Genomic DNA, 24,577 nt, shown 5'->3' with positions numbered 1-24,577 from the left:
CACAATGGCATACATAAACTAAACGTAGATGTCACCACTGTCTCACAAATTTAAATTCACAAATATTCGGTTGAAGTTTGTAATAAACATGGAGGTTTTTAACCTCCATGTTGGTAATAAAGGTTTAAACGGTTTGATGCTGCTGAAAATTTTTGTTCACCCAGATGACAGAACGGCGTAAACTGAATTTTTATCATAGAAAAGTTTAACCTATTTTTATTATCAATATTAATTTTGCGAGAATTGAATAAATAAATGTATAATTATATATTTTTTAATGTTTTAATAAAACGAGAATAAAGGACCTTAATTTAATTTAAAAAATTTCAGCGTGAAAACACTTTTTTTCTATTTACCTATCAGGATTTTATTTACCTGATAAAATAATAAATGATTTCAATCCGAAAATCAGAAGTACTATCAGAAAGTTAGGTCATACTCACCAAAAAATTGCAGACCACTTTCTGATAACGATTTTCTAATTTCTGATTTTCGGGATGAAACCACTTAGTTTTTGTTTTACCTATCAGGAATTACTAGTATGGCCTGATAGGTAAAATAAAAAGTAAGTGGTTTCATCCCGAAAATCGGAAATTAGAAATTTGTTACTAGAAAGTTAGTGGTCTGTATTCATACCAAAAAATTCCAGTCCACTAACTTTCTGATAATGAATTTTCGGTAATACTTTTTTCTTTTACCTATCAGGAATTCAAAAAAATATTTTAGTACATAGAGTGCCATCTATGAACAAATACTAAAACTATTTCAAAAAAATATTTTAGTACATAGAGTTCCATCTATGAACAAATACTAAAACTATTTCAAAAAAATATTTTTTTGAATTATCTATAGTTTTAGTATTTGTTCATAGATGGAACTCTATGTACTAAAATATTTTTTTAAAATAGTTTTAGTGTTTGTTCATAGATGGAACTCTATGTACTAAAATATTATTATTTCTTTTTTGGTATTTATTGATGGCTCTATGCCCTAAAACATTATTTTACTTTACTTGGTTTTCATTAAATAATCATTCGTTTCATATTTATATAAAAGTGATTCTTGGCTATCTCTTGGCTATGGAACTTGTGTAGACAAAATAAAAACAAATAAAACATGAAAAACATTAAACTGAACAATAATTAAATTATTGAAGAAAGTAATACAATGGAGTTTGTAAGAATTAAAGAAGAAATACCTGACGGAACTTTTACAATGAAAGATGTATTAATTGAAGAAGAAATACCGGAAGAAACTTTTGAACATGTGCTGTTTAAAGAAAAAATGCAAGAAGAAACCAACGAAACTGAACATGGAACACATCCTCAGAAGCCCCAATTAAGAACTCAGAGTGCAGAAAAAAATTTTATATGTGAAATTTGTGATAAAAAATTTATTAATAATAGTAATTTAACTGTTCATAAACGAACTCATACCGGAGAAAAACCTTATTCATGTGTAATTTGTGATCGAAAATTTAGTTGTCATAGCACCTTAGTTGTTCATAAACGAACACATACTGGTGAAAAACCATTTTCTTGTGAAGTTTGTGATAAAACATTTAGTCAGCAACAAAGTTTAACAACACATAAAAGTAGGATTCATATTCAAGAAAAATTATTTACATGTGAAATTTGTAATAAACGATTTTTCCGCCAAAACGAATTAATTATACATAAACGAACGCATACGGGGGATAAACCATTTTCATGTGATATTTGTGATAAAAAATATAAATCACAAAGTAATTTAACAACACATCAACTAATTCATACCGGGAAAAAGCCGTACTCATGTGAAATTTGTAATAAAACTTTTACTTTTAACAGTAATTTAATTATACATTTTCGAATTCATACCGGTGAAAAGCGTTTTAAATGTGATGTGTGTGATCGAAAATTTACTTTTAAACATGGATTAATTAAACATAAACTTATTCATACCGGGGAAAAACCATTTTCATGTGAAATTTGTAATAAATTATTTAATAATAAATATAATTTAATTAAACATAAAGGAACGCATACCGGTCGAGAAAAACCATTTCGATGTGAAATTTGTGATAAACGATTTTTCCAGAGAAGTGATTTAACTGCACATAAACGAACACATACCGGGGAAAAACCATTTTCATGTGATTTTTGTAATAAGGTATTTAATCAGCAACAGAGTTTAAATAGACATAAAAGAATTCATTTTCGTGAAAAACCTTTGAATGTTAAATCTGAAACTGTTACATTGGAACATGTAGAAATTAAAGAAGAAATATCAAAGGAAATTATCAAAATTGAACATGTTTTAATTAAAGAAGAAATATCCGATGAAAATTTTTGAACAATTTTTTTTTGAAACGTGTTTATAGGACCTGGAGGAACATTCAGTCAACTTAATCTAGTCAGAGAGATTAAAGTTACATAGATGTGAGTGTCAAATGATTTTAAACGTATCAACAACTGAGGAAATTGCTTAGGTCAAATCCATCATGGAAAACGTTATCCCGAAAAATGATTTATGCTGTATAAAATAACTATTATTAATTCATATTTATTTTAGGTGAAATATGTACAAATATATAAAATAAAATATCGTTTTTATAAATTTTTCTGGTTTAATTATTATTATTCAATATTATACCTACCTTTATCTTTTATCCCTTTCATCGATTTCAGGAATATCAAACAGAACATTTTTAACAAAATATTACTACAATTATTCATTTATAGGTAAGCTTTTAAAAAAAGGTAAGTAAAAAGAAATACATAATGGGTATAAGTATAATGAAAAAAGTTCAGTAAAAGAAAAATGAATATTAAGTTTAAGAAAACAACTTTATTGACAAAGGTGAGTAAAATGTATATATATTAAATTATTGATAACTAAATCATGTCAAAGGTGGAGTAGTGGTTAGCATAGTCTCTCACGGTACCAGAGTACCTCGGTTCGTATCTAGCATGATCTGATTTAATTTTTAATTAAAAAAATTATTGTGTCGAGAAAATGTCATTTTTTTAGATAATTGTTATGAGAACCAAAAGCTATAAATCATTATTTTAATTCCCACCCCCTGATAAAAGAATGATTTATGACATATATAGGAAAGTGATTTATGACATAATTATTTTTTTTTTTGTGAAGCAACATATTCTCCTATTACAAAATCTTAAAAAATAAGTATTTTTTTAATATTTTGTAATAGGAGAATATGATTGATATTAACTATATGACATGTTCTCCTATTACAAAGAATCAAATTTTACTCTTAACGAACGATTTTTGATTTTATAAATAAAAATTTTAATATTTTGTAATAGGAGAATATGATTGATATTAACTATATGACATGTTCTCCTATTACAAAGAATGAAATTTTAGTCTTAACGAACGATTTTTTGATTTTATAAATAAAAATTTTAGTATTTTGTAATAGGAGAATATGAGTAAGATTAACTCTATGACATATTCTCCTGTTACAAAATTTCAAATTTTAACATTTTTTACATAATTTTTAATATTTTGTAACAAGAGAACATGATTTTAAATGATTGATTTATGATTATTTAAATTCCCACCTCCTGACAGAATAATGATTTATGACATATGTATAACTGACGTTTTTATGACAATTGGGCGGGGTATATAAATAATTTAAACTATAAAAAAAGTGGAAAATTTTTAACATCAAGAAAAATTCGTTTAATGAAAAAGTAAAAAATGTTAACCCTACCAGGATACGAACCAGCATCCTTTCGTCTTGAATGCTAGAGCACTAACCACACAATCTGTCTTATTAATTAACATAATTATTTATTTATTATAATCATATAATTAACTTAATACTTACTTACCTTTACTAAATAATTAATTAATTGATAATTTTGTTCTGAAAGAAAAAATAGGATTGTAAATTTAAAAAATAAAACAAAATTTAAAATATATAACAATTTTTATTTATTTAATAAAAAAAAAAAAAAAAAAAAAAAAAAAAAAAAAATGAAAAAAATGTTAACCCTACCAGGATACGAACCAGCATCCTTTCGACTTTTATGCAAGAGCACTAACCACACAGCTAATCTGTCTTTGTTATTAATATAATTATTTATTTATTATAATCATATAATTAACTTAATACTTACCTTTACTAAATAATTAATTAATTGATAATTTTGTTCTGAAAGAAAAAATAATATTACAAATTTAAAAAATAAAACAAAATTTAAAATATATAACGATTTTTATTTATTTATAACAAAAAAAAAAAAAAAAAAATAGGATTACAAATTTAAAAATAAAAACAAAATTTAAAATATATAACGGTTTTTATTTATTTATAACAAAAAAAAAATGTCTTAAATTTTCATAAAATAAATTAATAAAGATTCTTCTTATTAAAGTTTTTATACAAAATAAGTAAAATTCTATTACTTTTATAAAATAATAATAATAAAAATAAAGGATGCCCCAAGATTAACGTCTGATTCAAATTTCTTGCGTTAATTTTGAAACATTCCTTTATAAAACGCTATATATACTTACTTAGAAATACTAGTAACTAATCCATATAGATGCGAACGCTAGACTGGATGTGGATGCGATATGATGAATGAGAGAGAAGACTGCCAGTTAGTTCCTATGTGTCCTTGTCATAATCATATGATCCATAGAGATTTTGTTTAATGTAAACATTATCTAGCCAACATATACATTAGATAAAGTCACATAGGAACTAACTAGCAGTCTTCTCTCTCATTCATTTTATCGCATATTTAAAATTCCTATGAAAGAGCCAAATACTGAAATGATTAAAAATATTCCTGTCAGGATAAATTCTAACACAGCTAGTCCATATTGTATTTGTCGTTTAATAGCATTGATTCATTTGCGAAATTTCGAAATCCGTGTAAGTTCAATTTTACTGTCACGGACTCCCGGCTTATCCGCAATAGTAGAGAACTCTGAACAGTGCTCGCAGAGAGTATATCGGAACGCATCCTTTATATTCTCTATGGTAGCTTTGATGTCAGAACCACATCAGTAGATTGTTGAATCTGTGAGACAAACACTATTGTTCAATCAAAAAAGGAAAATGGCAAATAATTTATTTGACGATTTAAAGCATGAATTTGATATCAAAGAAGAGGAAAATGAAGAATTCAATACAAAACATACCATTAAAGAGGAATTATGGAATGAAAACGAAAACTCCCCAATATTATTAAATGAAGGCATTATTAAAACGGAACATGACCCAATTAAAATCGAAATATTCGATAATTATCAAAATATCAAATTGGAACAACAATTAAATACTGAATTTATTATTAAAGATGAACAATTAGAAGAAAATGTTATAGAAAATCAAAAAATTTATAAAATTTATGCATGTGACCATTGTAATAAAACATTTCCTACCAAATTTAATTTAATTCGACATAAACGAATTCATCCGGGAGTGAAAAGTTTTAAATGTGAAGTGTGTGATCGAACATTCTCTGTTCAACAGCATTTAATACAACATAAACAAACACATACCGTGGAAAATCCATTTTCATGTGAAATTTGTTTTAAAACATTTACTATGAAATATAATTTAAATAAACATAAAAAAATACATCGAGATAAATCATTTCGATGTGAAATCTGTGATGAACGATTTCCTCAAAGAAATCAATTAGCTGTACATAAACTACTTCATATCGGGGAAGAACGATTTGCATGTGATATTTGTAATCGAACATTTGATGATAAAAATAAATTAATTCAACATAAAGAAACACATACCGTCGTTCGAGAAGACTTCGATGAAAATGATGAAGAAAATGTGTTCGAAAATCAAACAACAATTCAAGATAATAAACTGTATTCGTGTGACCAATGTAATTCAAAATTTGCATGGAATTCGAATTTAATTCGACATAAACAAACACATATTCGAGAAAATCTACTTATTTGTGAATTTTGTACAAAAATATTTAACTCGGTAGAATTGTTAAAAGAACATAAACAAACGCATAGTGTAGACGAACCTTTAACTTGTGACGTGTGTGAGGAAAAATTTACTACAAAAAATGATTTAATTCAACATAAATTCATTCATAATGGAGAAAAATCATTTTCATGTGACGTGTGTGATGAGAAATTTGCTCATCACTTCAATTTAATTCGACATAAGCTAACTCATAGTGAAGAAAAAAAAATTTTCTCTTGTGATGTTTGTAACATAAAATTTGCTATGGAACATAATTTAATCCAACATAAATCAATTCATGATGAAGAAAAACGGTTTCCATGTGAAATTTGTGATAAACAATTTGTTACGGAACATAATTTAATTCAACATAAACTTCTTCATGACGAAGAAAAACCATTAACTTGTGAAATTTGTAACAAAACATTAGCGACAAAACAGACTTTAATCGAACATAAACGAACACATACCGGTGAAAAACCGTTTTCATGTGATGTCTGTAATAAATCGTTTAGTTTTCGACAAACGTTACTCAGTCATACACGTATTCATAATGAAGAAACACGTTTTTCTTGTGAATTTTGTGAGAAAACATATACACAAAAACATTGTTTAAACGAACATAAACGAACACATACCGGAGAAAAACCGCTGACATGTGAAATTTGTTGTAAAACATTTGCTTGGAAAAGTAATTTAATTCATCATCAAAAAATGCATGCGAACGAAAAAAATTATGTGAAATTTGTAATCAAACATTTGTAATAGTTTAAAGTAGTTCGGCGCCGTCACATGGCTAATCAATTAGTTAGCAACTAATTTATATTCATTGAAAGTTATGTATCAAATTAATTTTATGAATAAATATTTGTATCACGTAAATGTTTTTTTATTCCTTTAAAAATATCGTAAAAGATAAAATTTATACGTCAATTTGACAACTTTTTATATTTTCTTTTTGGAAAGCGCCGTAAGGGAATGTTTTGTTGGCATAAATAGAATCTGTGATAAATTTTCTTCATGATGAAAACTTTTTTTGAAGCTCAATCATTACAATTTTAAAATGAAATAATTCAAAATTTTACCCCGCAAGAGGCTCCAAAAAATCCTAGCGAAATCGGTAGAAGAGGTTTTATGTTTTATTCAGTACAAAAACTGATAAATTTACCACGGGAACTAAAATTAATGCATGCTGCTTTCCAATTAACTTTAATTTTCACAAAAATGTACTGTGTACTGACAGAAAAGGTCTTGACGAGATGAATCGCTTGGATGAAAGAAATCCAAAATCAATCCACGTATTTAGAAGTTAACAGATCTCTTTAATAGCTATTCGATGTTGGTCGCCATATTGAATTTTCATTACTGCCATATCTTCAGTAGTACTCCCAAAGCTCTAAGATAAATCGATTGACGGAGAAACGGTAAAAGAAAAAGATTGGTTGATAAACTACATTGGAATTTAAAAATTGTAACTGAATAATATTTTATTTTTAAAATAATAAGCATGAATCAGTATCATTGAAGACTGACTGCCATCATACATCATACATTATAGATCATAGATCATAGATCATACAACATAATTCTTCTTTGTTTCTTTTTTTTTGAATATCAATTTTAATATTTATTTAAATAATATTTTTAATATTTATTTGTTTTGCATATAATTGTACAATTTATACATAATTTTTAATATTCAATAATTTATCTATAGACTGTGCTGCTTTACTCTATTTAGTCCCAAAAATCGATATCACACAAATCACATCAATTATTGGGATTCGTTTCAAACAACAATTCTTGTCTATTTCGATTATAGTAAGATATTGTGAAAAATTCCCCCAGTGCAATGATTCTGTCCCCTATGACCCCACGAGGAAAAAGTGCACTGGGACACCCAGTAGTTTAAAGACGGGTCTGTATACAACCCTGGACAACACATGTTTTTATCCTGTCTTGGCATTTTCTTATCCTGTTTTTCAAAGTAAACATTAATAAGAATAGACTAGAATTGTTGTTTGATGGAATCTTAATAATTGATGTAAATTGTTGTATGAGGATCAGATCCCCGATCCACGTTTGGGGCTAAATACCGGTCTATTATTATATCTATTATAATTTATAATTCAATTACTTTTCATATTTCATCTGCCTCCTACAACATTCTTAATTTTTTCATATTTAAAACAGTTAAAATCGGTTAATCTGACATCGCTTATAATGACGAAATTGACAAGACATTGAAGAATTGGTCATCAATACCGGATAAAACGACCACCAATTATCATTTGAATTAATTTTAAGTTGTTTTACAATTCTGTTGCTTGTCTGCCGCAAAAATTTTAATTGATCGACAGTTATTAATGATTTTTAATTAGTTATAGCCCTGGAGACCGTGACAGTTAAACTGAACTTACACGGATTTCAAAATTTCGCATATCTTTCCCGCTTATCTTTTTTTCTATTTAAATAAAATGTTCGTGATTTCTTCTATTGCATGCAAAAAAGTGGACAATTGAATCCTAATTTATTTGCAAGGGCAATTTAAGTCTGCATCGGGATTCGACCTCGATTGTGTCTGTCTACAGATCCCATCATTTCGTGCTTAAAATCTTAAGATTCTCTAATCAGAAATAAAACAGTGTCGCAATTTTTATACATTTTATGCAGAGTTAAATTGATGAAAATTCATTTTAGTCACTGAAATCACTAAAAAAGAAATTTTCTATCTATGAAAAAGTTCGTAATGAAATGCGATAGAAAGCAACTTAGCAAATAGATTCGTCTTATTCTTAAATTAACAAAAATCTTGTATTAATAAAAATTCAAACGTTTAAAATGAAATATGAAAATTTAAAATAAAAAAAAAGAAACATTTCACGGCAAAAAAAATGTACATGTTATGAAATTATATTTTTTATTTTAAAAAATAATAAAGAAATAAAAACATTTGTATAATATTGTACCAAAAAAATAACCACCAGTTTTGTTCTAATAATTGTGGAGACCACCCAACACAAAAATATGCAATTTTAGTCTATATTATATTGTTTCCAAGACTGGTTCTTGTCCCTTTAGTGAAAATTAGATTGACTCTCAACCGATCAAAAAAATATTCCCATACTGTAAAGATTCTATCCATCGACATCCCATGTGAAAAGTGTCCAAGGCCTCCAATAGTTTAAAGACGGCTTTGGGTACCGTCGATTACCAACACAGTAATAGAGAAGAATTGATTTTTCATGTAATTTTACAATTGAAAATGGTTTTTCTAAACTGAAATTCAAATGCCAATCAACACATCACTTTAGTAACGCCATCGCACGGAGAAATGATAAAATAACATGTAGGATGATAAATGGTTTGTTTCTCAACTTGTTTTCAATATATTATAACATAATTTTACATGGAAACTAGAGAGCACTTAGAACTTCTCTATTGTTAATACTTTCGAAAAAATAACAATGTTCCCGAAATATGGCAAAAATCAAACTTTCACTAAAGAAAACAATGAACTCGTAAACATTTTTTTTAAACCGGACACCATTTATGTATTATAATATACAACACCATCCCCCCTCCTCTCTCGATAATAATGTGATGATCCCTCTAAAATGTCTTCTATAAATGACGTTATTCTGCTGGATTTCTGAATTTTAAAATATTTACAATTCTAATCTCTCCCTCTCCCAACGTCCCAAATAGAAAAGTGTCAATTTTATTTTAGATTTGAAGTCATTATAACTTTAGCAGGGGGGGAAAAAAAGTAGATGAGATTCTATTGTAAAAGTATGTGAGGAAAGATTTAGAAATTTTAGGAAAATTCATTCGATATTTGCAATGAAGATGCGTTTGCAAATTTCTAACAAATGCTTCGCGTTGTGGTAGTTTTTCCTGTGACAACAGCGACGACGAATAACCGTTCCTTTTCACCGTTAAGTCAGCTCAAAACGTTAAAACTTTACGTTGGGTTTTGGAAAAGTTTTTTTCTGTACCTCGTAGAATTAACTCATTGAAAAAAGACTTGTTTTATTAACTTTCAAGATCTAAAATCATAAACAAAAGTTTGAATCCCCCTTTCTTTCTTTGGATGAGTCCTGTACACGGGCCTGGTGGCCTGGTTAGAAGCTACTACCTGCAAAAGTCATACGAAGACGAATAGTTTATGGTGTAAATTTAAAGCTATAATGGCTACTGATCCAAAATTCAACTGTAATTAACTCTCTCTTCTACAAAAGCACAAATTCTTAGAATAAAAGTGATCTTGTACCTACTCCGTCGACAAATATTTTGCTAGATTAGATCTACGACTAAAATCCAAATTTTATAATAATCGCGGTTAACGAATTAAGCTGATCAACAATTTCTTATAAAATTCAAAATTTCTAACAGCTCTGAATCCTGTGACAAAAGTTGAAAGGAAAATTTAAACTAGAACATCATCTGATGTCATTCGAAAACTAAAAAAATTGAATTTTAGGCGTTATTAAGAGGGGTTAATTACAATTGGAATCTTCCACTTTTTGATTGGGATATTATATACAAGTCAAAATCGATTATGACGACACAACTGATCAGTTATAACCATCGGATAATGTGACATGTCGGTTATAACGTTAAAATATCAGATAATGGGGCCTAATAATATATAGGCCCCTCTGTCTCAATTGACATTTTGGGACAGTACACAATAATATTGAAGATTGACTCGATCGAACAAAAAAAGATTCCCGCAGTGTGAAGATGAGGACGTCAAAGGTAGCACAGGAAATTTCCTCCTTCGAGTATTTTCGTTTCTCTTATGAAAAGTTTTTTAAAACTGTATGAAATTGTAGATTGTTTTAATGTCGTTATAACCGGTTTTGACTGTGAAGTTTGGCATAACCTAAATATATATATATATATAATATATTTATTTATTTTTTTGTATTTTTTGTTTTCATTAAATATAAAATAGTGCATTACAACTTGTTGCTTGACTTTAAAAAAATAATTAAAGCATAAAATATACAAGAAAATCAATCATCATGGAAATAATTATACGAGCTACGTTTTTTTTTTATACATACTTTGTTTTTTGTTCATATAACCTCATCATTTTTAAAAATCACCCTGTATCACACACACATACTATCAAAAATCAATAATATACAAGGTGTTTTATAATTGTTTGCAGAACACTCGACTTCCTAAATAAGCTTATAAAAACAAACGGAAAAAGTTCTTTATCAAATTTCGATCGAAGGCCTAATTTCCGAGATAATTAACCTCACTTTTTTAAATTTTGACTCAATCCCACCCAGACACGATCAAGACGTCCTTCTATTTCTAAGTGCTCTGTCATTGGATAAATTTATTAATTGATTTGGTTAATTATATCGGAAATTAGTTCTCAAATCAAAATTTGTTAAATAACTTTTTCGATCGTCTTTATAAGCTTAAAGGATTTCTACAGTCAATTATAGTTAACATCTTGTATAAGGGGAGTGGGTTGGTATCTAAACTATAAAATCAGAAGAGCACACTGATATAGAGAAATTCTAGGAAGAAAGTGTAATAAAACTTTCCGTTTGTTTTAGAATTTTATCTGCTACATTTTTAATACGATACTTTTGATCCACCCTGTATTGTCATATTTTTTATAACAAAAGAATGTGACTACGAAGAGGACACTGAATCTTTTGAGAGGATGCTGAAACCACTACGCAATGTTTGGGTCCTAAATTTTGGATCCAAACATACTAAAGGCAATACTAGCAGTGTAATTTAGTCAACCAGCACCATTTTTGGACAAATTTGATCTAACGGAAAATTATTATCATGATGTCATTTGATTCGGAATAATGTTTAGAAATCCGTCGAATACTTTTCACCTCTAAATTAAATTTATAAATATTGATGGTAAAGTTTCGAGGAGGCAAGAGTTTTTTCTTTTAAACAAATTTCCTGCTCTTTAAGGATCTTTTTAATTTGGAGCCTTTTCCGAGATTCCAAGATATACAAGAATTGCTCGTTTAAATAAATATATAAGATTTTTCTAGGACCAGGTTCGTCGTAAAATTCGTTGACCAGGCTAGAGAAATTGTAGGTTTTTTGCGTTGGTTGTGGTTTCGAGAGAATTTTGTAGTTTCACATCTTTGACCAAGTGTGTTTGTGTGTTTACAATTTTAAATATGACAATTGACTTGCATGTGTTACAGGGTGTTCAAGATAAAACAGTACTATAAAGACTGCCTTCTTGCCTTCTATTGATAACAACAATAATAATCAAAAATCAAATCAAAATTATTTTGGTTTGTTGATAAAATTTGAAGAGACTTGACGAATAAATTGGTAAAGAGTTTGTATAGTTGTTGGTTTGTAGTAGTAGTGAGGGGTGGGGGGGTAGACTAGCATTTGTTGACATCAGGTGGTGTTGTAAGAAATTCATCAGCACGTTTATGATCATTTAAAGCACGTGTTGTGTAGCCATCTTGTGGTAAATCTGATTTACGGCGTAGCAACGGTTTTGTTTTATTTCGTGTTTTTCGCACCTGTTAAAAAAAAAAGTTCCATTTAATTAAAAGTTTATACAAAGGTCTTTAAAGTTCAAGGTTGTTATGAAAGTGGAACGGTATCGATATTTTGTGGACCAAAATAATAATTGTATGTTACCTCTTTGGCTTCTTCTTCTAATTTCTCATATGATAGGACTTCATCATCTGCTTCATCGTCTCCAGGACTCTCAGCACCTGATTGATTATTATAATGATCATCTTTTGATGTATTTATTGAATTATTCATAAATGTACTATCATCCCCTCCACTATTATCACTTCCAACAACACGTTGTGCCAATGATTCAACACGTTGCCAATGTTCATCACGTTGTAGTTGTCTTTCTCTCTCTCTTTAAATATAAAATAAATCAAGTCAATATTAGTCAAGTAAAACCTTTTAAAAAGTTGTAATTTTCTCAGCTAATCAATTTCCCAAGCGTTCTACATGAATTGCTTGCTATGTTTGTATAGGTACTTACTTTTGTTTCTCAGCTTTATATTGTTGAGTACATTCATCAAACAAACGTTGATTCATTTCCATAAATATTTTGAGTGCATTGTAAATTAATCCATGGATTGTTTTATTCCAATGTGATTTACTATTCCGATACAATGATGGGAACATTATTGGTAAAATTATTGTCACATTATCTGATATTAATGACATCACATATTCATTATTCCAATAATATAAAGCCCGTTCAGCAACCTAAACCAAAAAATGAAAAAAACCATTCATATTTATACAGGATGTGCCATAAAAAACGAAAAAAATGTATTGTTTCATGAAGGACTTTTCAAGATATTCACTAAAATATGTGCTGTCTAAAACTATTCATTGCCTCGACTTTAATTTGAAATAAGGCACTAATAATAATAATAATACATAAGAGAGGTACCGCAAATGCGTTCTTAACACCTATAATCAAGGAGTCCCCTGTGCCTTCCTTGAGAACCACCTGTCACTCGAAAGCGAAACATCTCCGGGTAAGAGGTTCTATTTTAAGCAGATAAAGCTATAGGAATCTATCGAGGCCAGACGCTAATAATAAAATTTGTATAAAAAGGATTAAGTAAAACAAACCTGAAAATGTGGACTGCTAACACATTTTGATAATTGTCTAAATAATGGTTCCATAACTTTTTGAAATTCAGCTGGTTCAATAACATCCAATATCTCTTCCAATTCATTCAAGAACATCACTTCTTTAGGACTGTGTGTTTTTGGCCAATATTTTAATAACGATTGTATAACTGGTTGAGTCAATGATGGATCCTTCTCTAAGAATTGTACCACACAATACGCGAGTTGAGGATGATAAACGGACAAGGATTTAGCTTTATGTAATGGTAATAGTACACGTAATAAAAATAATTTATGTTCATCTTTTAAAGGCAACGCGAAACCATTGATGATGCTACCTAGGATCTCTAATAATTCAGCGATACCATTATGATGTTCTGTTTCATATATAAATCTGGAAAACAAAAACAAACCATTCATTATAGTCAAGATTCGGTTCAAGTGACATCACTTATAATAAATTTCGATTTTTGCCCCACTCCTATGGTGCACTCTGCACTCCTTTGGTGCAATCCGCCACCCCTTCACCCCTCTTTGATTTTCAATCAAATCACTGTAAAAAAAAAAGAGTTCGAAATGTATAACTTACCTATAAAATACATTATTTATTTGTTTTCGAATATAAGCCCGTAATCCTAAAAATTTTCCATAAATTCTATGCAATGTTGTTTTTAAAAAATCACGTTCTCTAGGATCTTCTGAATCAAATAATTCTAAAAGCTACAAAAAGAAAAAACAAAATAGAATTAACAAAATTACAAAACGTGACTTTTAATATTTAATAAACTGCCCCACAAACAAAGTGGCACACTTAAAAAAAATTTATAAATATTCTCGAAATTTTATTTGACAAAGTCTAGACTTTATTTCTCAGAAAAGTAAAAAGTGTAGACTTCATTTTTGGGATATCGAATAGTTTAAAAGAGTGTTACTTACATTAAGCACAAATTTATGATCAATATACTTTTTAGCAACACTAGCTTGAAAATCACGTGCTTCAAGTAAACGTAAAAATAATTCATAAACCAATTGTAAATGAGGCCATGCCGCTTCTAATGTCGGTTCATCTTCTTCGGGATCAAATTCAGCACCATTTGGATTTGATGAGGGCGGTAATGTACGAAATAAATTGACTGAAAACTTTTTTTAAAATCATATAAATTAGTTTAGTTAACTTCATCAAATATGGAGAAATTTTAAGGAATCAGTTCTTTCTGGAATTAAATTCAGGAGTTCTAAATTCGAAAATATATTACATAAAAATTGGGACTTCGGAACTATGATCGGCGACCCCAAAAATCACCGAAAAAAATTTGTTTGACCCATTTTCTTGAATATTTATGGAATATTGCTGTTTTGGGCTAGTGGAGCGAATTACTCAAGAACAACGGAACTCCCTTTACAAAGACCTTAAGTCCTTAAAATTTTCTCCTTAATAATTGATATCGAATAAAAAATGATACCATATGAACAGCCTCTGGATATATAGCATCAGTAATCGGCGATTGAGATGAAATATATTCAACCATTTCATTAAGGGCAGCACGTTTCACTTCCTTCCATTTTAAATCAGATAAAGGATCTGATACAAAATCAAATAAAACACAACATTGTTGCAATTTTTGTACAAACAAGGCTTCACGTTCTCCAGGCGGTGCATCTGTAACAAAAAAAAAAAGGATTTATTGATAGATATTCGAGTACATTAAGTTTCAAGTTTGTAGCGCTTAGAAATAATGATGCTATAAACAAAATTTTGGTATAGTTATCGCCCTGAAATTTGTATAGCGTGTTCAATGAGCATCATATTAGATCTTGAGTCCGTAGGACCAAGCTTGTAAACCGTTAGAGATAGAACAAAAGTTTAATAATAATAAAAATAAAAGAAGCATACCGCAAGTTGGTCCCTAGCACCTAGACCAAGAGTCCTCTGTGTCCTCCTTGAGAACGACCTGTCACACGAAGACAAGACGTCTTCGGGTATGAGGCGCTATTAAAATGGGATCTCTCGTCGGGATCTCTCACAGGATTACAGACTCGAACATTCTGAATCTAACACTCTGCAGATTTCTGCAGGTGCAAATAACATGTATGGCAATTTCGTCATGTTCCATACAGGCTCTACAAGTGGGATCATTAGAGAGCCCCATGTTGTGAAAGTGATAGTACAATCGACAGTGTCCTGCCAAGATTACCACCACCCTTCTAAACTGTGTTTTAGTAAGTTTCAGACGAGCACAGACGAATGGCCTACCTCTTCGTTTATACACCGTTAAACCTGTCGCATGCCCTGCGCAAAGTCTCAATAATCAATATGGGTTGTTGTAGCCATTTTTTGATTCGATAAATTACAGATTATCTTGCTATGGAAATGGCAGGCTCAGATGAAAGGAGCGTTGGAGACGGTGCGACCCGGAACCCAGATAAGCCTGACTGTGTTGTTCAGCTCCTCGAAGCATTCATAGAGTATCCTTGATTGAAATCTTGACGCTTCAAGGATCCGAAGAGCGTTCTGACTATCTGAGAATATGCTGATATGGGCACTTCTGTAACCTTTCGAGTTATAGATCTGGGTATCTCTCATGAGTACAGGTTTAAGTCCCAGGTTTTTAATGATTAGAAATAATGATGCTACAAACAAAATTTTATTTATCTAGCGTATTTTATCCTAAGCAGTACATTTTTAGACCGTGAGTATATTTTCTCGTCAAACCTAGACATAGTAAGCTTGAAAATGAGGGGTGATTCATGGAATTTGATAAAGGAATAAGGAAGTAAAGAGTAGGGCAGAAAAAAGCCCTACTCTTTAAAAATAGGGCTCCCCCTATTTTCTTACCAATGAGTAATGGTAAATGATTACAAATTAATTCATTTCCATTGAATGAGGTCACAATATTACCCCCACCACTACCGTTATTTGTTGAATTATATGATGATGTAATTGTTGAACGCTGTTGATTACCGTTTACCATTTCTGTATTATTATTTGGCACTACATTATACATATCATCCCCACTACTACTACTTCCACCACTCCCACTACCATTACCACTACCACTACCCCCACCCCCACCACCACCACTTTTATTATTATCTCTATTGTTTGTATTATTATCACGATTATTATAAACAATATTATCAAAATTAAAATCGGGATGTGAAAATATTGGTGAAGTCTTTTGTTTATCACTTTTTATGTTATTTTTTTTATTATTCGAATTCGAACTAGAACAGACAGAAACGGAGATAATTATGCAGAAATATATGAGTTAAGGTTGTTATGAAAAGTAGAAAGAGTGTATCATTGTCCCTTTCACTTTGTTCCAGAAGGAAATAACTACTGCAAACTTTATAGTGTAAGCGCTGAGTGCGTTTTTGTGAGTCCTACCGAACAAGGAGTGTATTTCGACGTATTTTGACCCGCTAAATCCTAATTTTCAATTTGCTCATCGCTCAGAGTGGGGGAAAAATTGTTATAAACACCCTGAGCAAGTTGAACTTTCGGATTCAGCGGGTCAAAATACGTCCAAATATACTCCTTGTTCGGTAGGACCTGTAAATGCACACGAAACCTACTCAGCGCCTACATTATAAATTAAGACAGGTTAATTTTTGATAATTTTATTGGGAATTTTGTTGTAGCTACACTTCTGCATAATTACCAAAAAGGATTTGTTGCTGTTGAAGGAGTTGTTGCGTTAGTTTGTGATGGCGTCTCATTATTTTGTTCCGCCGATGTAAATGGATTATAGCCAAAAGCTTTGATGCGTGCTTCCAATTGTGATAATTCCGACATGTTTGGATCAATTTCGATATCTTTTAAAAATGGATTGTTCGTTTGTTGATAGAATTGTTGATTATCATAAAAATGATCAGTGTTGATTGTTGACACGGTACAAGATGCTACAAGATCTAAGCCACTATGAAATGATGGTGATTTTGGTATCCCTAATGGTGAACCATCACGACTCCCGCTCATAGCAGTTTTCTCTTGACCACCAAAATTAAAATGAACCATTTCATTCGTAAATCCGTTTTTGTTTGTTTTTATTCAATTTTTTCTGTTTTAATTTTTCCACTGTTTTTAAATAAACTCCGACGCAGTTTTTTCGAGTTATTAAAGTATTATCTGATAATTTTACCCTTCACTTTTCATTTTTAAAAAAGGGGTGAAAATGATTATTTTTAAATAATTTGTTTTTGATATGTAGTTTTGATAACTTTAGCCCAAATCCAATATGGCAGGCGTTAAATACATTACTTTAGAAATTAACTCTAGTTGTTTTAAAAACAAGTCAAGAATTTGTAATTAAATATTAATCGTTAAAAAATTCGAACAATCAGGGGCGTATCTAAGCCTTTGGGCGGGGGTGGGTTTTTGGGGTTTCAATTAGTTTTTTACAAATTTCAAAAAAACTATGAATCAAATAAAAAACTAGCCCTGTGTTCTTGTTCAATCATTAATCCACGGTTTGACAATATCTTTAATGAGGTCTAGTTAACACGGGTCTGTGGGTTTTTTTTGTTAACTCTGTGATTGCGTTCATTCACTGATCCGCGGGTTAATCATACCACGGGTTGAGATTGAGTTAGTACGGGTTCGTGGATTTGTTGGCTTTTTGGTTAACACTGAAATTGCAATCACTCACTGATCCAATGCATTAATTCAAATTCTTAAAATATTATACAATTTTAAACTTGGAACATCCTGTAAATATCTATTTTTGCGTCACTTTTTTAATCCCCCGAACTAAAAATAGGGGGTGTTATAGTGCCTAAACGAATGCACCGACTTTGAGTTTATTTGTTTCGTTTGAAAAGTAATTTAATGGGGAGTGTTCTTAGCTATGCGTCAACTGCAATTTTAGGGTTCCGTACCCGAAAAATTTGTCGGGGATTTTTAAAATTTTGTAAATTTTAGTCCTTGACTCATAATTATTTACAAAATTCAGTCATTGGATCATTTGTCTTGCGAAGCCTTGCAAAGAACTCGAATAATGATTAGTTTCGAAAAAAATGCTTCCAACAAAAATTTGTGGATTCTAAAGCTCGACTTAAACATTCAATTCGATTTAACCTTCCAAAATTGAGTAAGAAATTCACTAGAAAATTTGTTCTTTACAAAAAGTTCAATATTTTTTATTAAGTTACACAAACGCAAGTGATTTTCGAAAAAAATGATTATCAAGTAAAATAAAAAACACCCCCGGAAAAAAGTTCAATTAAAGTATGTTTTGAAAATCGGTAGTAATGGAAATTTTTTTCAAATTTATTCTTTAGAGAAAATTAAAAATTTCAAAGAAAATTTATCCTAAAATTATTATTTATTTACAAATTCTAAAACTTTTTTTATTTTTGGAATTTTCACGGTTTTTTTTTTTGGAAAATTCTTAAATTGTAACAAAAAATTTGTTTAAATGATCGTTAACTTCGAAATTATTTTCCACCATAACATAATTTAATTATTTTCACACACAAAACTTTCCATTATCCGGTGTATTTTTAGATTTCGTGTTTATAATGGAAACTCGAATGGAAATTTTTTAGGAAGTTTTCCCGTTAATTTAGTGATGATTGTGGAAAGTCTGATAAATTATTCTCCGGGATGTTAAAAAAAAAAATAGTTCACTCGTCAAATTTCCACATAGTCGTCTGTCGTACAGTGAATGGTAATAAAAATAGGAAATAAATAAGGGTTTAGGTTGTAGGTTTTTGTAGATGTTTGTGTTTGTATATGGGATGCCTGTAAGATATGGATTTGTGATTGGCACGTGCGCACTGTATTTACAATCAACTATCTAAATATCTACACATTCAACACCGAACATCACATCACTTCTATTATCATCACTACATATTATAAAACAAAGTCGCTTTTTCTGTCCCTATGTCCCTTTGTACGCTTAAATCTTTGAAACTACGCAACGGATTTTGATGCGATTTTTTTTAATAGATGGAGTGATTCAAGAGGAAGGTTTTTATAAATAATACATCCATATTATAGTAGAGTAAGGGTTGAAATAGGGGTTGAAAGGGATATGCTTAAAAAAATAAAAAAGTTGTGCATCGATTAAGATAAAATATTGACACGATATACAACCAGCTTCAAAGATCTATTGTTTTTATCTACTTTTAACCTTCGGAGGGTAGAAAGGTGTAGCGAGAAAGTGGGAAGGAATTATCGAATATTTACAAATATACCTAAGTGGGGTATAAAAAATCAAAGAGAATGACGTGTACATTACAAAACTGTTATCCCACGCAAGGAAATGTGGAGGGAGGGGTGAAAGTGGGGATGTTGCCCAGCAAAGCGGGTAGTTCACAGCTAGTTTATAATACAGTAACCTTGTCGTTTGAAAGTACGGAGTAGTTTGCAAATCCGGTAGTTCTGTTTATAATGTTATTCCAAAGAATAATCCAAGTTTTAGATCTTGACCGACGAAATCAACTTTGTCAAAAATCGAAAAAACCCGTGAAAATTTTGGCGATTTTCACCCAAAATTGCGAAGTTAGAATAAATGATGAATTTTGAATAGTTTTTCTCGGAAACTATTGCGTCTACAGAAACGATTCTACTCTTATTTTGTAGCAAATCTAGTCTACTTTAAAAACATCTTGAAAGGGTCCTTTAAAAATACCCTTTTAGGGTTATAATCGCCAAAATCTGAAAAAAGCTGAAATTTTCACGGATTTTTTCGATTTTTGATAAAGTTGCGTTCGTCGTTTGAGGTCACAAATTTGGATTATTCATTGGAACAGCATGATAAACAAGTCTGCTAAAAATACCGGATTTGACGTTAGCTCTGAAAGTCGATAAATTTTGAAAGGCTTTATCTTGAAAAGTATTGCGTCTACAGAGTCCACTTTCGTCTCATATTGTAGCAAATTTAGTCTACTTGAAAAATGTTCTGAAAAGGTTTCATAAAAAAAACTAATCATTGAGGGTTAAAAGCGACAAAATCCAAAATTTTGACGGATTTTTCGATTTTTAACAAAGTTGCGTATAGCGCGATTATTTATTGGAATACATCACAAAAAAGTCTGCGAAAAATCAAACTTTCAATGCAAACTTTAATGTATAAAATTACTGTAAATATTAGTGACATTGTTTAATTTAAATACTTCCATGTGAAGTGTAGGTAATACAATTATGGAAGTAGAAACCAACAGTAAAAGCTTTCAGAAAGGTCAAGAAATTTTTATATTCGATTCTGAATGAAGAGATAACAGCGCTAATAATTATAATCATTTTCTTTGTATACAACATTTATTTGAACCATTACGTTGTGTTTAACTCTTGGTTAAACACAAATTTATCAGCCATATTGGAAAATTGGAAAACTATTATATATTATCAACATCAAATCATGTGATGCCATCACCATCATTTTAATGACGTCATCCACTAAATGTTCTTAAGATAGTATGGCACAATATCAAAGCTCACAATTAACTACTTATTTTTTTAAATTTAATTTAAAAAATCACAGTTTCCTACGGTAAGAGAAAAACCCCGGAAAACTAGATCCAATCTGATGTTCCCCCGCAAGTTTCCTTTCAGTTAATTTTGATTGGTTAGCAACAAAACGAATTTTTAAGTACAAGTATTGCCATCTAGTAATCCAAATTGGAACTACTTATAACGGGTCCGCTTCATGTTTTAACTAGTAGAAATTTTTAAAGCCAGTTGGCGGAATTTATCTCATTTGAATTTGATTATTTTGATTGGACTTTAAAAACAGTAAGTGCAAGTTATTTCCGTATAGTATTCTAAATGGGAACTATTGAAAAGAGACCTACTTCCTGTTTTAATTTGTTCGAATTTTTATCGCTAGTTGGCGATTTATCTCATTTAAATTTGATTATTTTTATTAGCCTTTAAAAATGGTGTAAGTACAAGTTAATGCCATCTAGGTAGTGTAAATTAGAACTACTGAAACCGAGACCACTTCTTGCTTTAGTTAGTACGTCTTATTGTCGCCAGTTGGCGGAGTTATAACTCCCAGTTATCAATAATAGATAGAGAAAAAAAATAGCTGATTTAACGAGAGTAGTATGACTTCGATACTGTCATACTACCTTAAACTAGCAGCATTACGTATGTTGTTAATTAATTAAATACATTAATTTTAATAATTGTCTGTCTCAGCTTGCACTGTGACAGAGTGACAGAGTCACTTTATGTGTGATAAATGGCTACACGGACCTTTAATAAAATAATAATTAACGTTTTTTATTAAATTCCTTAATTGAAGTACCAACATTATTACTGACAAATTAGGATTCCGTAGTCAAAGTAATTCTCTCCAACATTCTTAAAAGTTCTGGTACGAACGTTTTCAGGAGTTTATTGGCCTTGGAAAAATGGTAAGTACAAGTTATTGCCATCTAGTAATCTAAATTGGAACTATTGAATACGGGCCTACTTACTGTTTTAATTAGAACGAATTTTTATCACCAGTTTGCGTGATTTATCTCATTTAATTTTGATTGGCCTTTAAAAATGGTAAGTACAAGTATTGCCATCTAGTATTCTAAATTGAAACTATTGAAAATGAACCCATTTCCTGTTTAAATGAGTACAAATTTTTATCGCTAGCTAGCGAAATTTATCTCATTTGATTTTGATTGGCTTTTAAAAATGGTAAGTGCAAGTATTGCCATCTGGCAGCTAAATTAGAATTACTGAAAACGGGTCCTTCTTGTTTTAATTAATACAATTTAGTACAAGGCATAAATTGATGCCGTTTAACGTTATATCGGTTATAGTGACATAGAACACTAAAAACATCCGTCTCTCCGAGGAAAAATGAATTATGGATTTCTTCAAGGTCGTTATACCCATTTTTGATTTAAAATCAATTAAAAAAAATAAAAATTACAAAGACAAACCTTTAATTAGAGGCAATGGTTCTAATTCACGATTTTTTGTAATATTAAAACGTGAACTCGATTGACGCTTATCCTTTTTAATAATGGGTCCTTGAACAGCACCTGGACCCAGTTTAGCAGTTTTATTGATTGCTGTTGGAGGTGGTGGTGGTCCTCCTGATACAACCATGTTGTTACCACTTTGTGCGGCGACACTATTGCTATTTTTCACCTGCAACAAAAACAAACAAAGTTTTATTTATCATTTCACAAAAAAAAAAGATACAAAAATTCGGAAAAAAAGTGTTTTTAGTAATCCTTGACGTGAAAATTAATAGTCTTTACAGACAAATTGTCTTAACACTTAAGTTTGAACAACAGATCCGGTCTTAGCAACAGTTTGAACCCGGTTCCGTAAAAATTCGGAATTGTACCATTAATTCCCGATCTTTTGATCATTTTTCGGTTTTTCTACCTCGATTACATGGGGAGAGTACGATAACTGTGGCGCACGATTTGACGATGGAATATGGTTAAACAAATCGAAAATCAAGAGTGCTAATTATCGAGTTTCAGCTTAGTTTTCGAGTAATTGACTCCTAAAGTCTACAAGCTTGAATTTGACAAGTTCATTTGGATCACAAGTTCCTTTGCGTTTACCCTGTGATTGCGTTCATTCACTGATCTACAGGTTGGCAATGCCTTTAATGGGGTCGTGTTAGCACAGGTCTTCGGGTTTTTAGCCCTTGCGTTACAAAAATGGTTAATGTAATGACATAAAAATTTCCTTTTTTTAGACTTCATTATCTCGAAAACCAAGCGAAAACTCGAAAATTGGTATTCTTCATTTTCGCTTTAATTAAGCGTGTTTTTTACTATTCTGTTCGCATACTATCGTACTCGCACTTATTAAATAATCCGTGATTACATTTTCGATTTAGGTTATATTCAAAATTTTCAACCACGATTGCTTCATTTTTTTTGGACAAAACTTTTATAAAAACGTAACAAGAAAACTTTATTGATCAAACCAAAAAATTAAAAAACATCTTTTTTAAACCCAAAAAGTTGTCTTATTTAGTTAAAAAATTAGGTAAAACTTTCGATAAACCACAAACGACTTTCTCACAGATAAAAAATTTTTCACAATCATAGTATACTTCAAAAATTTACCGAAAATTAAACACAATGAAAATAAACTAAAAAAACTTACGAAATCCTACCTCGAAAATAGGGTTAGAAATTATAAACAACCTGTTTCTACTCACAATTATTTTTCATATCACACGATTTGAAAATTCACCGAAAAAAATCACGCACTATTAAGTTTTTCACATTCAAAAAACATAAAATTAATTGAAAAAAAAAAACAAATCTACTTATTTAATGACACAAGATCGAACTCGAGCCAGCGAAGACACGATCGTTATTTATTAAAAAGTATTTGAGGCGTGGAACTTTCGCATTTAATTATAATTATCTTTGAACTCTCAAACATCAAAAATTAATTGATTAAAAAAAATGTATTTTTTTGTGTTTCTAATTTTTTGGAGAATTGATTTCCATGGTTATAGGAAATTTCGATAAATGAGAATAATACACATTTGTAAACAAAAAAAAATTGTACATACCTCAGATAAATCATTTGTTTCACCATTATTTTTACCCTTTTCCAATTTAATTTTTACATCCTGAAATAGCAATTTAATCATGAAAAAAACACTTCAATTTTAATTTAATTACAAAATACGGTTTTTTTTTTTATTAATAAAAGGCGTTTGCGCTTTCGGTTTCAACAAATATTTGAGAATTAATTTTAACCTAAGAATAGAAGTCAGAGCTCTGTGCTGTGTAATCTCAGAGCTTGTGGCATATAATACTATGCTGTTCAAAAATATTCAAACAATTGTTTTTCAACTTTGTAATTTGTTATACTAACCATTTATTTTTTAATTATTTTACGCACATGCACACACAGACACACATAAGTTTCTTTTTTCTTCGTTTTTTTTGGGGTTTAAACAAGGGTTGTGAAAATGATTTGAAAGCAATTTGAATTAATTGACATTACAATAGAAATGTTAAAAAAAAATAAACTCTTGGAGTTTACGTAGA

The 24,577-nt window shown here is 30.1% G+C and overlaps 3 protein-coding genes across 4 annotated transcripts; 2 read left to right on the top strand and 1 right to left on the bottom strand.

Moving 5' to 3' along the window:
- The first annotated feature begins 1,113 nt into the window (after positions 1–1,113).
- LOC123293720 (gastrula zinc finger protein XlCGF8.2DB-like) lies at positions 1,114–2,503 on the top strand. The gene is made up of 2 exons (XM_044874622.1): positions 1,114–1,223; positions 1,281–2,503. The coding sequence occupies exons 1-2, from the start codon at positions 1,168–1,170 to the stop codon at positions 2,332–2,334; spliced, it is 1,110 nt and encodes a 369-aa protein (XP_044730557.1). The 5' UTR covers positions 1,114–1,167; the 3' UTR covers positions 2,335–2,503.
- Positions 2,504–5,422: 2,919 nt separating this feature from the next.
- Positions 5,423–6,775, top strand: LOC123294169 (gastrula zinc finger protein XlCGF52.1-like; the record flags this gene model as incomplete). Its single annotated transcript, XM_044875276.1, has 1 exon — positions 5,423–6,775. A coding segment is annotated over one exon (1,308 nt), but the record flags the coding sequence as incomplete, so codon positions are not given.
- A 5,280-nt stretch (positions 6,776–12,055) lies between these two features.
- On the bottom strand, positions 12,056–24,577 carry LOC123291376 (serine/threonine-protein phosphatase 2A 56 kDa regulatory subunit gamma isoform-like). 2 transcript variants are annotated; one of them, XM_044871644.1, is made up of 10 exons: positions 24,402–24,577; positions 24,094–24,153; positions 22,484–22,694; positions 15,055–15,251; positions 14,528–14,731; positions 14,181–14,311; positions 13,592–13,985; positions 12,987–13,216; positions 12,623–12,857; positions 12,056–12,501 (listed from the first exon to the last, which is right to left on the bottom strand). In XM_044871644.1, exons 1-10 carry the CDS (start codon positions 24,402–24,404, stop codon positions 12,358–12,360), a joined length of 1,809 nt encoding a protein of 602 aa, XP_044727579.1. In that variant the 5' UTR covers positions 24,405–24,577; the 3' UTR covers positions 12,056–12,357. The 2 variants fall into 2 exon arrangements, with proteins under 2 accessions (XP_044727579.1, XP_044727578.1); XM_044871643.1 differs by lacking the exon at positions 24,402–24,577 and having other exon boundaries at positions 24,094–24,328.

Source organism: Chrysoperla carnea, chromosome 2 (assembly GCF_905475395.1).
Source record: "Chrysoperla carnea chromosome 2, inChrCarn1.1, whole genome shotgun sequence".
NCBI lineage: Eukaryota > Metazoa > Arthropoda > Insecta > Neuroptera > Chrysopidae > Chrysoperla > Chrysoperla carnea.
Note: the sequence above shows the minus strand (reverse complement) of the source record. Positions and strands in the feature narration are given on the sequence as shown.